General features: G+C 42.4%; 1 protein-coding gene across 1 annotated transcript in view; it reads right to left on the bottom strand.

The window, feature by feature from the left end:
- The window catches only part of LOC148368738 (acid-sensing ion channel 1-like), a 74,864-nt gene that overhangs the window by 49,530 nt on the left and 8,223 nt on the right, over positions 1 to 17,111 (bottom strand). Inside the window, exon 2 of the mRNA XM_088330771.1 lies at positions 13,975 to 14,170. Within this exon, the coding sequence (XP_088186897.1) occupies positions 13,975 to 14,170 (196 nt within the window). The remainder of the gene's footprint in view (positions 1 to 13,974; positions 14,171 to 17,111) is intronic.

Genomic DNA, 17,111 nt, shown 5'->3' with positions numbered 1-17,111 from the left:
CTGTCGCTTTTTATGTTAGTTTTGCCGGACGTTGCACGTTGTGCTAAAATGCTAATTCCCTTTATAGAGATCAAAGCCAGCAAAGAAGCTACCACGTGTTGTGTTGTGACTCATTCATTTGCAGGTAAATTGTACCCGTTTTTATACTCATTATTGTTATTATTTCTATTTTCTCATATATATAAAAAGGATGATGTTGGTTAAAATTCAGACTAAAGAAAATATGTTGAATTCATTGTAAACGTTAAAAAGCCACTATACGATCTCTTGTTAAAAGAATCTTGGTAAAATGGATGTAAACATGTATTGTGATGGTTGATATTCTAAAATGTATTTAATGTAAACTGAAAAGAAAGCTCTTTGATATGTTTTAAGGCAGTATACAACGAGCTGCCAACGAGATCAAAGCCAGCAGAGAAGCTTACCACATGTTGTGTTGTGTTGTGACTCATTAATTTGCAGCAACTATAATAAAAACCTCATCATCCAGTCCAGCGGTTACATATATACATGTGTGCTTGTTTGTGGTAGAATTAAAAGTTCTTTCAGGGACAACTAGCCTCCTCATCGAACCCATTTATAAAGCTCGAACATTAGACTGTTAGCAATTACATAAATATTATGTTTATTAAATCGTTTTAAAATCTTATATATACACTATTATATCACATTGTTTCGCGTCATTAGTGCATTGTAGATTTTTTTCCATTAATTATTTCTGCAGATTTTTCTGTACATCACAGGTTATCGGCATCACGTTTAAGAGCGCCAGTACACTCAAACCAAAGACAGAACTGCCTTTTGTTTCCTGGGTGCTGATTCGAACCATCCATCCATCCATTATCTGCACTGCTTATCCTCAGTAGGGTAGCGGGGGTGCTTGAGCCCATCCCAGCTATCCTCGGGCAGTGGGCAGGGGACACTCTGAACTGGTTGCCAGCCAGTCGCAGGGCACACAGGGACAGACAATTCGCTCGCTCATTCACACTTAGGGACAATTTGGACCGGCAAATTAACCTGACATGCATGTTTTTGGAATGTGGGAGGAAACCTGAGTGCCCGGAGGAAACCCACACAAGCACGGGGAGAACATGCAAACTCCACACAGGAGGTTCGATCTCATGACCTCAGAATTGTGCCACAAATGTGCTAACCACTGCGCAGCCATGCTGCCTCAGACTATTAGCAATTACGTAAATATTGTTTTTATTTAATCATTTAAAAATCTTATAGGAACAACTGTTATATCACATTGTTTTGTGTCAATAGGGCATTGTTTATTTTTTTCTATCAATTTATTCTCCAGATTTTTCTGTACATCGCAGATTATCAGCATCACATTAGGGAGCGCCAGTAGACTCAAACCAAAGACAAAACTGCCTTTTGTTTCCTGGGTGCTGATTAGAGCAATACAAATAAAGGGTTAACATTACATAAAACAAAAAAGCGGATAACATCTTAAACATCCCATTTGCTAGCAATCTCATCAGGAAGCAAGTACGAGCAACGTCATTACGCATTGTTTCTGCATTCAACACTATGATTATTAAAACATATTTTACAATTCATAAGTACCGTATTTTCCGCACTATAAGGCGCACCTAAAAGGCTTTTTTTTTTTTCAAAAGCTGACCAGGCGCCTTATAATACAGTGCGCCTTATATATGGATCAATATTAAGTCGCAAAGTCTTGCAACTAAGGCAAGCAGCCACCGACTAGATTTTCCCCCGAAGGCGAAGTAGTCCGCGGTGTATGCTGGGATTTATATACCGGTGTTTCATTTCCTAACCAATGTGTCAATCATCATTTGAATCAGTCACTATTGGCTAAAGTTATTTCGGAGATAAAGGGGGCGGATCCTTTTTATCATTCACAAGTTGGCATAGGCTAAAGGGGCGAATCAAAGCCTGCAACTGGCCGAAAAAGATGAATGTGAATCAGACGTTGGGTTGCACTACGGAATAGAGAAAACATTTTTTACTATTCTGTATTTGTAAATATTTTACTCTCCTGGATTTACTACACTCAGGGTTGTAAGAAGACCATGGTTACGTATCATTATTGAACGTGATGGCTGCAAGAGAACTTAGGTGAGCTATGCGGCTTTATATTATCCCGGTATCTTGTTTTAGAATGATCTTGATGTTTCTGTGATGAGTCTATTTTTAAACTAAATTCAATTCAAAGTGTTTATTTTCATATGCACAGTAAAGAACCCCGTTTCCCTGCACAATAAAATTCTTACTTTGCTGTCCACACAGTTGCCAGCAAAAAATAAAATGGAAACTAAGAAATGTTTGGCATTTCTTGAATCCCAAGACTTTAACCTTCCGAATGATATGTGGAACGATGCATTTGAGTGATTGGTGACATCGTACAGACACTGTTTCCGTACATGTCTGAGACACGTATTTGCTTCTTTGCAAGCTTTCGGAATGTTAAGGGGGTAATAAGTTTGACTGAATCCGACTGATTTATCGACGTTCCGATTGTAGCGCCCTATAATCCGGTGCGCCTTATGTATGGAAAATATAGGACTAAAAACTATTTTTTGGGGGTGCGCCCTATAACCCGGTGCGCCTTATAGTGCGGAAAATACGGTATATAATAAATCATATAATTATTTCAAAAAAGCTGGACATTAATAAAAAAATAATAATAATAAACCGGCTCATAAGTGTACTTATTAACTCCTTGTTTGAATTAGGTTTTATATATGGCAATTTGTTTAAACAGAAAACATTAAAGCATTATTTAACCTTAAAAAAAGTTGGTTTCTTGTTGGGAAAGGAATAACCATCAAAAATGGAGTATGTTCAAAACAACCCAAAAAATTGGGTTATTTAGTAAAACAACACATAAAGTTAGTTTAAAAAGGTCAATTTCTTACCCAACCTGGGTTAATTTTGTGTTTTGTCCAGTGTAATATTGTTGTATTTTTTATTCCACTTGACTGACCAACAATGATTTTGGCTTTTCACATGTACGTACGCTCAAACTAATTGTTCTGCTAATGGTCAATTAAAAGACTTTTTGTGTACAGAGAAATGATTAAATCGAGTGCTGTCACTCTTCACTGAGGTCGGATTTATTATATTTATTACAATACTCTTGATGTGATGTTAAATTTACAGTCCCGCTTCATTTAATAGTCTTGCTGCTGACGGATGCCTTTGGTGCATAAGATTAGTCTTCTTTATGAGGCCTAAGGAGTCACATGCTGATTTAGAAAATGTGGCCACTGCTGCGCCTGATGATTCTTTGCCGTTGGTCAGCACTAAATATTCAAAGTTCAGCATGTGGCCGGATATAACTTTAAAGCGCCACATGTGTTTGCTTGTTTATTATCGAAGAGCGCTTTGGGAAATCAGCATTTACAAGATCGTAAGAAAGATTTGTTGCCTAATATATTTGTTAAGAGTAAAGTTACTGATAATGTAGAGGTGGATTTGCCTGACTTTGGTGCAAATGGAGATATTTCAGTTCTCTGTTAGTGTGAATGCGAATGTAAATAGCGGTCCATCACTTGGCCTGTCGACCAATCCCGGTCTAATATCTGATTTTCGCACAATGACACTAAAAAGCGTCAACGGTAGAGAAAAAGGATGGCTGAATTTATTCAGAACTAAAATGGCTGTGGGCCATTCAAGTTGCATTTCCCTTTTTGGCAGGGCCAAAGCGTGACCTACCTGATAACTTCTGAAAGATTGCGATCAAATTTGTGCTGTCCTGAGATAGTAGAATATCTTTCTGGGGAAGCTGCTGAGTCAGCAAAACAAAAAATGCTGAGTGAGATTTTTATGGCAGTTTTTTCATCTGACTGCTTGTAAAAGATGGTGTTTATATTCAATGCCGTTCTTGTGGTGGAGAGTGGAATGTCTTTCTGGTAAAAAATATGAGTCACAAAAAAGTGCCTGGTCAACTTTTTGGGCATTTTGTTCTATATGGGTCAATCCCTTTGATAGTCTGCAATACATTGTGTTGAAATTGAATGTGGTTCAGGCTTGAAAGAGGTAAATATCTTTCTGGGGAAACTGCTGAGTTTGCAAAACCAAAAGTGCAGAGTCAGTATTTCGGAGGGGGGCATTTCCACCTCTTAAGTGACCGACCCCATTGCTTGTGAAAGATCGTGATCCCGGACAAACATGTTCTTGACTGGGGGAGTAGAATGTCTTTCTGTGAAAACTGTTGAATCAATAAAACCAGAGATGCTGACTCAGCTTTTTTGGGGCATTTTTCACATCTAGGGTGACCTACCCGATTGTTTGTGAAAGATATAATTATATCCAATGCCATTCTGGCTTGGTAGAGTGGAATGTCAGACAAACTAACAAACAGATACATGTGCTTGTATCCCAAACGAACATCATCATCACCCTCACTTTGTTCATAGGTGATAATTATTTTACTGCATGCTTCTCATTGAAAAGACATCACAAGAGAACATGGATAACAAAGGGAGGGCGCGTGAGGAAAGGGGTGAGAGAGAGAGGAAAGAGCATGACATGAAAACATAATGAGGATTGTCATGCCCATGGGGGCTGATGTGAGGGATTTGCTGCATGGGGCCATCCAGCGAGAAGAAATGCAGAACGCAGCCCAAGATGCGAGAGGGCACAAGGGGACAGGATGAGGCTAAACACAGTAACTGAGAGGTGACATCATTTCCACTGTGGGAGGATTTGTGGGAGCTCAGCTGTTGAAGTTGCTGGGCAGCATTGGTGGTGGGCTTTGGGGCATCCGTCCCCGTCAAACCGTCACATCTTAAAGAAACACGAGCACATGTTTTATGGATACCAACAGTCTCAGAGGAGTCTGGGTCATTTCCAGTCCCGAGTGATGGCCGAGATTTCCACATGACACTTCAGGCCATTTTTAAGATGGTTGCAACTATGCCCAAAAACTTAGCAGTAATCTTCAACCTTTTCCGTACCATGGACCGGTTAAATGGCTGACATCCTGAACTGGTTGCAGGGCACACAGAGACAGACAACACACTCACTTGCTCATTCACACCTAAGGACAAATTGAACCGGCCAATTAACCTGAAATGTGTGTTTCTGGAATGTGGGAGGGAACCGGAGTGCCCGGAGGATACCCACGCAAGCACTGGTAGAACATGCAAACTCCTCACAGGAAGAGTTTATCCCATGACCTCAGAACTGTGCGGAGGACGCGCGAACCACTGCGCCACCGTGCTGCCCTGAATTTAATTGTCTTCATTTATACTCAGGATTTGTTAAAGGGGTGTCTAACACTTAAGGAGGATTCAATTGTAAATGAGGTGCGTAAACAAGTGTGAAGGAGGAACATCCCACCGATCGAGGTCTATCTCCTGTACCTGTTAACAAAATACTATGGATTTCTTCAAGCAAAGGTTGACAGGCTTGAACAAGATTCCCCCAAGCATGACAAGGCTATTGTCAGTAGAACAGTGCTACATCCAACCGTGGGACCCCTTTAATGTTTAACTTTGTAGAAGATTTACAATCAGATTAAGGACCAACCTTTTTATATAAAAATGATGGTAAACCACCTCAGTCTTTGCACACGTAAACAGCCAATGTTCTGTAGCTCATTTATGCCAAGAATATTCTGTGCCAAAAATATTATGCTCATCCGTTATTAGACTTTAATCCTAAAGTCTACCCCATAGCCTCCCGAAATTAAGAAAACACGCCGAAGAGAAAAAAAACAACATGCAACACATGCAAAACCAAGTGCTACAATTGTTCAATAAGGTCAACTTAAGCACATATCTAGTACAAGGTAGAAGGCAGCTGGAGTTGATCCAATTCGACTTGGACGGAAGTCAGCAAGCATTTGTATTGTGTAGACCCTTCTATCTACCGAGAAAGCTAACTGTGGTCATTGTGATTGCTGTTTACGTTGCACCGGATGCTAACGTTCCACCGGATGCTAACGTTAGCATAGCGCTAAATCTCCGGCCTGCTGCTATCAATAAACAGCAGCTTGCACACCCCGACAGAACTTTTATCGTCACCGGCGACTTTAATCAGGCATGCTTAGGGATTGTACTTCCCAAATTCATTCAATACGTGGACAGTACAAACATCTTCTTTGTTCCTTTATCTCTTTGTTTCTTTATCCTCACTGTAAAATGTGGACCTGGAGTGCCACGTCCAATTTCGTTGCCACAATATATCCCATGTTGTAACAATGACAATAAAGGTATATTCTATTCTATTCTATTGTCACCGGGTCATCAGTAACCTGCTAAATTTTTACCTCATTCAAAAATGAAAGCCTTAATCTGAGCCAAACTGGTCTTACCCTGCATACGTATTTTGCAACATTAACTGGAGGTGGAAGAGCTGACTCGGCCGCTCGTTTCATCTTGGACTCTGCCTTCCTAATGCAAGTCTTTCAAAATTTCTTATCAGCCTCTTTCCCCCTCTTTTCATCTCTGGACAAAGGAAGTTCTTTTGGGATTCCTATCGTTTCTTTATTCATCAGGCGCTGCACGAACAAAGCGATGGTTGAATTACCAAAGCATTGCATCGAGGCATCTTCAAAGGCAGTACATGCTCAAGAACTCAGATGTCAGCAACAAAGGCTAGAGTTCTAAGAGAAGCACCTCTCTTCTCCCTCTGTGTTGAGGAAAGATGTAATTTCCTGCAGAGAAGCGCTCTCTTCAAAGACGGAATGACTCTATCACAGTAGACGAGCTGCCTGTGTACGTGCATGTTTTTCACATGAATTATCCATTCGTCTCAAATGAGAAGAGAAGGTTAATGAGTCTTAAAGTTTCAAGACTTATAATCAGTCACATCACAAATTCAGCAGAGCTAGTGCTCCGATCTAGCAGCTGCTCTTTGGGTCAATACTGTCTGTTCATTATTGTTTTTACAGTGCCTTTCATACTGTATGTTAAATTCTGGGCCGGTGGCCCAAATCACAGTCGGTGATGATAAGAGAAATACAATCAATAGGGGGCTGATACCACTACAAAAAAGTGTTTTGTGAAAAGAAGAAATTCTAACATATTGTTACATCCATCCATTATCTGCACCGCTTATCCTCAGTAGGGTCGTGGGGGTGCTGGAGCCCATCCCAGCTATCTTCGGGCAGTGGACAGGGGACACCCTGAACTTGTTGCCAGCCAGTCGCAGGGCACACAGGGACAGACAATTCGCTCGCTCATTCACACCTAGGGACAATTTGGACCGGCCAATTAACCTGACATGCATGTTTATGGAATGTGGGAGGAAACCGGGGTGCCTGGGGGAAACACACGCAAGCACGGGGAGAACATGCAAACTCCACAGATGAAGGTTCGATCTCATGACTGCAGAACTGTGCCGCACATGGGCTAGCCACTGCGCCGCGTGCTACCCCATATTGTTACATTAAATTAGTAATATTATGACTGCATTTAGGCGCGGTGGTTAGCGCGTATGTGGCACAGTTCTGAGGTCATGGGTTGAAATCCAGCTACCGGACTTTCTGTGCGGAGTTTGTATGTTCTCCCCGTGCTTGCGTGGGTTTCCTCCGGGCACTCCGGTTTCCTCCCACATTCCAAAAACATGCATTTCAGGTAAATTGGCCGGTCCAAATTGTCCCTAGGTGTGAATGAGTTGTCTGTCCCTGTGTGCCCTGCGATTGGCTGGCAACCAGTTCAGGGTGTCCCCTGCCCACTGCCCGAAGATAGCTGGGATGGGCTCCAGCACTCCCGCGGCCCTACTGAGGATAAGCGGTGCAGATAATGGATGGATGACTGCATTTATAGAATTTTAACACAAGGGCTGCATTTAACAGTTATTAAATTGTTGAATCAATTAATGGATTCAACAAATTACTGGAAAAAAATCAAATTTTGAAAATATTCAAAATTTACAGTGATGTATGCATAAATGATGAAGGACTTAGTTACCGCTTGGACTCATGTAATAAGAGTCATAAAGTAGGCAAAATGTATTTTTTTTAAGTTTATGACTTTATAAAACTTTCAACCCATTTTTATTTTTGATTCACCATTAATAAAATCTGTCCTCCATTATTGAGTGTAACAGAAATTGGCAATGTGTACTGTTCCGAACCTGAGGATGACAAGAACCAGAACAGGAGGAGAACCCAAATGCGTGACTTTTCTCACACAAGCCTTTTATTTTACGGGAGATGGGGCAGTCATGCACGTTAGACAGCAGTCTGGTGTGGCCGACGGGCAGGATTGATATCAAAACAGGATATCAAAATCAAACAGGACAAACTAGACGGGAACAAAACTGGAGATCAATAATAAACACGACAAAAATAGAAGGGAACGATACTGGACAGGAAACACAAGCAGGAAACCAGACCGAGTCAAAACCCACGTCTTGCGGGGCAGAGGTTTGTTGACAGACTGACAGAGGGTGAGTGAGAGCACTGAGCTTAAATAGAAGGAACGCCAATCTGTCAACCAGCCGCAGCTGGCGCCACACGGGCGGGGCTAATTGGGCGCCATGGCAACCGTGACAGAGAATTTGGAGCATTCTAAGCCACTAAATAATTGATATATTGTTGAAAATAATTAATGATTAATTAGATGATCAAGTAGTTGTTTATTTATCAATTGTTTGTTTCATCTATAATGAAGGAAACAATGGCCAACGCGAGGAACAAAATAGTCTGACAAGATATCTTTCAGTGCCCCAAAAACTAATAGGAAATTTAAAAAAACAAGGAAGAGACAGGGGCAAAAAGGCCTAAGTTCTAACCCAGTATAAGGGTGCAGGCTTGCCCTGCAAAAAGAGCTCAGTGCATAAAACTAAATGGTAAGACAATAAAATCAAATTTTTAAGGCCTACATAAATAATTCAGATTCAGATTCAGATCTACTTTATTGTCATTCTAGTACACGTGTATACAGAACGAAATGTCGATACATCTGACCCGAACAGTTTCCTTGAATGTACAGATATAAATAAAATGTTGTATTGAGTTGGAGTATTGAGTACTAATAATATACTAAATAATTATGGCTATGTATAGTATTTTACAGTAGCGCAAATAGTGCAAGAGGAGCAGCTAACCAGATGTGCAAAAAGGGCAGTCAGGTAAACAAGTCAGGTAAACAGTAACAATAACACTGTAACAATAACGCTGTAAGTACAATAGTGCAGAGAAACAGATGTGCAAGGAGTGGCTAGCTATAAAGAACTGCCAGTAGTGCAAAAAGTCAAAACAAACCAACAGATGTACAGATTAGCAGCAGTTTAGATTTACTATGTGTTTGATTGACCATTTAACAGTCTAATGACCAGGGGGACAAGACTATTGTGGAACCTGGTGGTCCTGCAAAGCACACTGCAGTACCTCTTCCCAGAGGCTAGCAGAGTGAACAGTCCATGATGGGGGTGAGAGGGGTCCCTGATAATGTTCTTAGCTTGGGATAGGCAGCGCTTCTTGCCAATGTCCTGAATGGAGGGGAGAGAAGTCCCGATGATTTTCCCTGCTGTCCTCGTCACCCTCCTCACACTACCCCAGTCGGAAGCGCTGCAGCCTCCACACCACACAGAGATACAGCTGGTCAGGATACTCTCTATGGTGCCCCTGTAGAATGTGATGAGGGAGGGTGGAGGCAGGTGGGCTCTCCTCATCCTCTGCAGGAAGTACAGGCGCTGCTGTGCCCTCTTAACCAGTGATGCAGTGTTCACGGACCAGGTGAGTTTGTTTGTGATGTGCACCCCTAGGAACTTGATGCTGCTGACAACCTCCACAGCCTTGTTGTTGATGAAAAGTGGGGCATGGTTGGGCTGGTTTTTCCTGAAGTCACTCTTTAGTTTTGTCAACATTCAGGACCAGGCTGTTGTCCCTGCACCAGCCTACCAACTGCTCCACCTCCTCTCTGTAGGCCAGGTCGTTGTCGTCCCTGATGAGGCCCACCACTGTTGTGTCGTCCGCAAACTTCACGATGTGGTTTGTGGCGGACCTAGGGACGCAGTCGTGTGTCATCAGGGTGAACAGCAAGGGGCTCAGGACACAGCCTTGGGGGGAGCCCGTGCTGAGGGTGATGACATCGGAGATGTTCTGACCAATCCGCACTGACTGGGGTCTGTCAGTGAGGAAGTCCAGCAGCCAGTTCCGCAGGGGGGTGTTGAAACCCAGGAGTCTCATTTTGTCTACCAGGTGTTGTGGGATGATGGTGTTGAATGCTGAACTGAAGTCCAGGAACAGCATCCGCACATGGGTGTTCTTCTCCTCTAGGTGTGTCAGGCTCAGGTGAAGCGCGGAGGAGATGGCATCCCCGGTGGAGCGGTTTGTCCGGTAGGCAAACTGAAAGGGGTCGAGTGAGGAGGGGAGACTGGAGGTGATGTGCTCTTTAACCAGTCTCTCAAAGCACTTCATTATGATGGGAGTCAGTGCAACGGGCCGGTAATCATTAAATGATAAGATGTGGGGTTTCTTTGGAACTGGGATGATGGTGGCAATCTTGAAGCATGATGGTACTGTGGCTTGGTCTGGCGAGGTGTTGAAAATGTCTGTTAGTACACAAGCCAGCTGATCGGCGCACTCCCTAAGGACCCGCCCTGGAATGTTGTCCGGGCCTGCAGCCTTCCGTGTGTTGACCCTTCTCAGGGTCTTCCTCACGTCAGTTGAGTCCAGGAGGAGTGCTCTTTCGTCCTGATTTGGAACCGCTTTCGCTGCAGGGGTGCCATTTTGTGCCTCGAACCTCCCAAAGAAGTTGTTGAGGTCATTCAGAAAGTCCATGCTAGTGTCCTGCACTGGGGCGGTGGTTGGCTTGTATCTGGTGATGGCCTGAATGCCTTTCCACATATCCCTGGTGTTGGTTGTGCTGAGGAAACGGTCCTGGATTTTTTGACTGTGCGATCGCTTTGCTAGTCTGATAGCACGGTTCAGGTTAGCCCTCGCTGATCTCAGCGCCTCCTCGTCACCAGATTTAAAGGCAAGGTTCCGTACCTTTAGCAGTTTGCGTATCTCAGCAGTCATCCAGGGCTTCTGATTGGCACGGGTGCAGATGGTTTTGGTATTGCTGACGTCTTCTGCGCATTTACTGATGTAGGCTGACACAGACATGGCGTACTCATTTATATTTATTTTGTTGTTGTAAGTGGCAGCCGATTTAAACATGTCCCAATCTGTGCATACAAAGCAGTCCTGTAGTGCCTCCATTGCCCCCTCAGTCCACACCCTCACCTGCTTCACTGTAGGTTTTTCTCTGGTCAGCAGGGGCTTGTATACAGGAATTAGCATAACAGAAAGGTGATCTGATGAGCCAAGGTGGGGGCGGGGGGCTGCTCTGTATGCTCCTCTGATATTTGTGTAGGCCAAGTCTAATGTGTTCCTACCTCTTGTAGCAAAGTTGACATGCTGGTGGAAATGCGGGAGAACTGTTTTCATGTTGGCCTGGTTAAAGTCCCCCGCCGCAATAAAAATGCACTCAGTGTAAGCATGCTGCAGTTCACTCACAGTTCGGTAGAGAACGTCCATTGCCTCCTTAGTATTAGCGCTGGGGGGCACGTACACGGCAGTAATGATGGTAGCACTAAACTCCCTCGGTAGGTAGAAGGGTCTGCAGATCACCGTCAAAAGTTCAATGTCTCGTGAGCAGTGATTCGAGATTATCTTAGCATTTCTACACCAGTTGTTGTTGGTATAAATGCATAGTCCGCCACCCCTGCTCTTACCGGTGAGCTCGCCGCTTCTATCAGCGCGGAAAGCAGTTAGCCCCACAATGCTAACAGCGTCATCCGGGATAATAAGGCGAAAGTATTCACAGTATGTTCATGAGGTACTTGTTAGCTGGTAAAGATATTTTTGAGTCGACAACAACTTGTCAAGTTAGTCATTTTTCAAGTTGATTTATTCCTTTTTCCATCAACAAACGTTATTTTGGAGCTACTGTTGGAAAGAAAATGGATGGATCGTTTCTGTATAATGATCCATGACATGTGAATAAACAGGCAACGTAACAGCTTTAGATTTAGGGCTGGTATTTTTGCTGTTGAGTCTTGCAGTTTCACTGTAGTGTGGGAATTCCTCTGTTTTAGTTATGTACTCCATGTGTTTGTCTACTCTCCACAACTGCTTAATTATAAACAACTCCTGCCATCGAGCAGAACCAAACACTGAGAAGATGAAAAGGACTGGTGTAAACATTTGCACAGGACTTTAAGAGCTCACTCAACCGTCCAGCAAAAAAAAAAAAAACAAAAAAAAAATACCATTGTCAACAAGACTGATGAGTACTCTGCACACTACAATCCCAGAAATTGAAACGTATTTGTCGGAGGTGTGAAAAGGTGCAGCAGGAGTATTGCAAACATAAACACTTTGGCCGTAAAGCATCCAAGATTAAAACATAGAGCAGGAAGTCAACTTTTAAAATCTTGCTTTTTGGGCATCAATCTTTCAATCGTGGTTTTCAGGTCATAGAACTTCTAGTATTAGAATTAAATTTGATTAAATTGCTGAAGTTACCCTGAGTATCATAAATAACTGTATACAACAAAAATATTTATATTTTTTTTTTCCCGTGACGGGTTGTACAGTGGGACCTCGGTTATCGCGGTTAATGGGGACCAAAACCACCCGCGAAAAGTGAAAATCTGCGAGGTAGCGACGCCCCTTCAAAAATGCTAAAAAAATAAAATATATATATATATATATATATATATATTTTTTTTTTATTATTATTATTTTTCAGACCCGGTTAATGGGGACCAAAACCACCCACGAAAAGTGAAAATCTGCGAAGTAGCGACGCCCCTTCCAAAAAAATAAAAAACCTTTGAAGTACACCCCCCCTGTATACAGTACAATACAGTACACCATATGGAATATGATTAGGGAGAGAGAGTCTTGTTAAACAATCAAACAATAAAACAAAATTTAACTTACCTCTTACAATAAATTCTTTTAACCTCGGATTAGGTTTGCATCCAGGCTGATTTTCTTCGCCCTACAATCATGGATCCAAACCAGTGCATTTTCCATTCGCACCATGGTCTTATTCTGGGTGTTTACAACCCTTTTGGCATCTTTCGTGAAAGATATTGCAGCAGTTTTGCGGATGTTCTTCTCTTCCTTCTTCATGTACCGTACCGTGGATTCATTCAGGCCATATTGTCGGGCTACGCTCGCGTAGCTATTTCCTGCTTTCAACTTGTCCAATAAACTCACTTTTTCGTTAATCGTTAACATCTTTCGCTTTTTCTTCGGTTCACTACATGCACCAAGGGATGAAGAGCGTTTGGGAGGCATCACGAAGGGCTTCAAAAAACTTTTAGACTTAAAATTCACCGCGAGAAAAAGGCTAACTAACTGCGAGCTATGGTGAGAAGCGTACAATACTGTACTGTATACAAGGTAAGCGTGGTCTACTGTAGTGAATGGGCCAATGGGGAGTCGAGTATTCAGCGAGTGCTGGCTAATAAGCTTGCGTTTATGGCCGTGACGCTTAGCGTATACGTGCATTTCTTTGTGTTTTAAAATTTTATAAAATGATGCAATTACTAATTCTAATTGAATATCTTGTTTTCAAATTTTGTAAAATAATGTAATTTCTAATTTTAATGTAATATTTTTCATTATTATTAATTTTTAAATTGTTTTAATTGATATTATTATTTATTTATTTATTTATTTTAACTATTACAGGCCGCGAAGCTCTGAACCCGCGAACGTCGAAGTGCGAAGTAGCGAGGTCCCACTGTAATAACCATTACAATAGCGTGTGATCCTTGCTCAGGAGGTAGAGAGTTGTCTTGGGATCAAGAGATCGCAGTTCGAATCCCGGATCCTCCGTTACTTGTCGAAGTGTCCTTGGGTAAGACACTGAACCCCTAATACCCCCAATATGCAGGTTAGCGCCTTACATGGCTGCACGGCCGCTATTGGGAAATGTGAAGCACACTGTAAAGCGGGAAGTCTTGACTTGAAACGCGCTATATAAATGCAGATCATTTCATTTCATTTCATTTAACACATTTGGACTAGCGTGAACTTACCACTTTGAAGTCTTCCGGCCTGCATTCGGCGCCGTGGAAGTGGCACGACAGCAGCATTTCATTGATATCGTGGCCGGTGCGGTCGTAGAACTCCAACATGTTGAACGGTCGCGGCTTGAAATTGTGGAAGTCAGCTTTGACCTTCAGGCTCTCCAAAACACTCTCCTCCACAAGATGCACGTCTCGAATCTCGTACCTTTGCCAAGGGAGGCGTAAAAAAAAACAATTTTGTCATCTGAACATCTGTGAATACTCACAATTCAATAGGTTATTTATTTATTGTTCAAGCAAAGCAAATTCTGTTTGTTTAAAGAACCCACTCCTAGTGGAACAGAAGCACAGTGCAGAAACACAGATTAGTACAGTAAACGGTGGTCATTTATTTAGGCAGGGTTTGGTACACCGGAAGTCGGGTTGTGTAGCAACAATATCTAGAACACTAAAGGCAACAATCGTTATCCAAGTTGCAGGCGAGGGGTCGATGTTCCACTAAACCCAAGCAGCTAAGGGGACAGTCCAAGAGTTCATTAGGCGTCACTTGTGAGCAAAAAGAACAGGCAGGTATTTGGTACACAGGAAGAACAAGGACCCGGGTGCTTGGGACATGATGAGGAAGATAACAAAGGGACAGATTACTAAATAAGGGAAGAGGACGAGTTGTAATAGGAGGAAAAACTGTGTGGAAAGGGAACAGAGAGGTGAGGAGGAAAATTGAATGGGAGTGGCGATATAAGGTAAGCTTGTGAGAGAAAGAGAGAGAGAGAGGGAGAGAGAGAGAGGGAGAGAGAGAGAGAGGGAGAGAGAGAGATAGAGAGTGCAGGATCATGAACATTTTGTAAGGTTTATTGTTCTATATTCTTTATCAATCATCCATTATCGGTCAAATCATTATACGCTACAAAGCCAAGGGGCCTAGACACTTGCTCTCAGCCAAGAGGCTGAGTTAAGGTCCTAGCCACAGAGCCAAGCAGCGATCATTGCGAATGCACCGTTCCCGGAGGTTCTGCAATACCGGGCCGATGTGTGGATAGTATACAAAATGTCCTTCATTAAAGTCCACAGTCCAAAAATCACAGCCGGCAAAATGAACGGAAAATGATACCGGTAGTTAAGGTTTGATGCAGACCTGCAGAGTCCAGGTCCCGTTGAAAGTAATCCAAGGAAAAAAGTGTATATTTCCAAAGGTAAGGGTGGGAAAAATATATCAGATGAACACATTTACTCACGCAACTCCTTTTTCTTTAACCAACTTTTTACCCCTCTTCTTCTCTTGTCTGTCCCTCACCTTTAGCGGTCCCTACTTAAACTCGGCACCCCGCGTTTGATTCGCCCCTCATTTTTTGTTCATCCGTGCAAAACATATCAGAATAAGTGTCTAAAATAAATACAAATAAATACATTACAAAAATATACAGTTGCAAATACATATTATACATGGTTACACATATTTACAAAGAAAGACGGTACACCGAGAGAGTTTTCAAAGCTTTAATAATAATAATATAGCTTTGACAGGGCAGTTAATGGAAGCGGCCGTTAAAAAAATTACATAAATTGGCCGCATCACTGAATAAGCCGCAGGGTTGAAAGTTAGGAAAAAAGTAGCGGCTTATAGTCCGGAATTTATGGTATTTAATTGGTAATTGACTACTAATTGATTCTCAAAAACGATCAGAAGCTATATTTCATAGCTACTTGTTTGAATAATTAATTGAAGGTACATTGGTAAAAATCTCACCAGTATATGTTGCTGTATAGTGTATTGCAATCGAAATCGAGTGCTACAAAGCACAAGGAAGAATACAGATTACCAAGACTCAAACCGACCCAACCGCACAATTCTTTCTTTTAGTTTTTTTTGCCTAGCAATTCACGTTCAAGTTTTTGTTTTTTGTGGGTACCAGTAGCAGCAAGATGGCGGACAATCATGTCAGCTCCTTTCAGGTGAGCCCCATGGTTTAAAAAACATGTATGTTTCTATGATAGTTCATGTATTTTGCTTGTTTTTCAAATAAATAGTGTTTTTTTATATGAATGACGTTTTTGTCATGATTGCCTAAGTAAAGTCACCTGGGGCAATCGTTTGGCGCGCTGGAGCGCACTCTCTGATTGGCTGACGTTCTCCTCTTAAGCGGTCAGCGTCCAGAGAAGGACGTCAGACCGTACTTCTGTATTCCTGTGTGTTTCGCCAGATTACCAAGTACCAAAGACTACTCTTGCTTGATTCCTGCCTACCTTCTGATTTTGACCTGTTTCCGTTCCACGTTTTCGACCGGCTCTCCCGCCCTGGCCATCGACCTGCCCGTTAAGCTGTACCGATTCCACCTACCTGTCACGGAACTGCCAGTCCGTCCGAAGCGGCTGATGACCGACAGACGCCGGCGTCCAAAGCCAGTTCCGACAACTCTTTCTAATAAAGATTCCTTTGAAACAAACGCAATTGGGTCCGAGATTCCGTCCTGGTTCATGACAGTTTTGTTTTTTTACCACCAAGAGGTGCTAAATATTACGCATGTCCCTTTAACATCTGCCAATTTCACCATTGTCTTTGTGTTGAATCAATATAAATTATTTTACTGACGTTAGGTTGAAACTTCCCAAGACGGAATTTGGTGAATTTCATTTTTTTTCTACTCCAAAATCTATAATGTTGGTTAGTCCACATCCAAAGGGATTATTCTTACAAATGAATCGACCTAAATTTTTAGGTGCAGTCGATGCGTGGATGTGATACGGTTTGGATGAGATCAGGATTGCGTCTCCGCGCTTGGAAGATGATGTTTATCTTCAACTCTCACTGGTGCATTTCGCAGCCGAGTGTGAATTAGATCTGAGAAGCTCGGCACCTCCATATCCGAGATGATTGTTCTTTCTCGGTAAAGGGTGGCGTGCCCTTTCTGAATTGGGAATGAGAACCTGTCTTAAGTGGAGGAGTTCAAGTATCTTGCTGCCTTGTTCACAAATGAGGACAGGGTAGTGCGGGATATTGCCTGAGGATTTGTGTAGCGTCTGATTTCATCCAAACTCTGTATAAGTCCGTCATATTGAAGAACGAGCTGAGCCAGAATGCAAAACTCTTGATTTACGAGTCAATCTGTTGCCACCCTTACTATTGCTCATGACAAAACATAATAATA

Source organism: Urocampus carinirostris, chromosome 3 (assembly GCF_059441175.1).
Source record: "Urocampus carinirostris isolate Australia breed hairy pipefish chromosome 3, RoL_Ucar_1.0, whole genome shotgun sequence".
NCBI classification, from domain to species: Eukaryota; Metazoa; Chordata; class Actinopteri; order Syngnathiformes; family Syngnathidae; genus Urocampus; species Urocampus carinirostris.
This window is presented reverse-complemented; position numbering and strand designations above follow the sequence as displayed.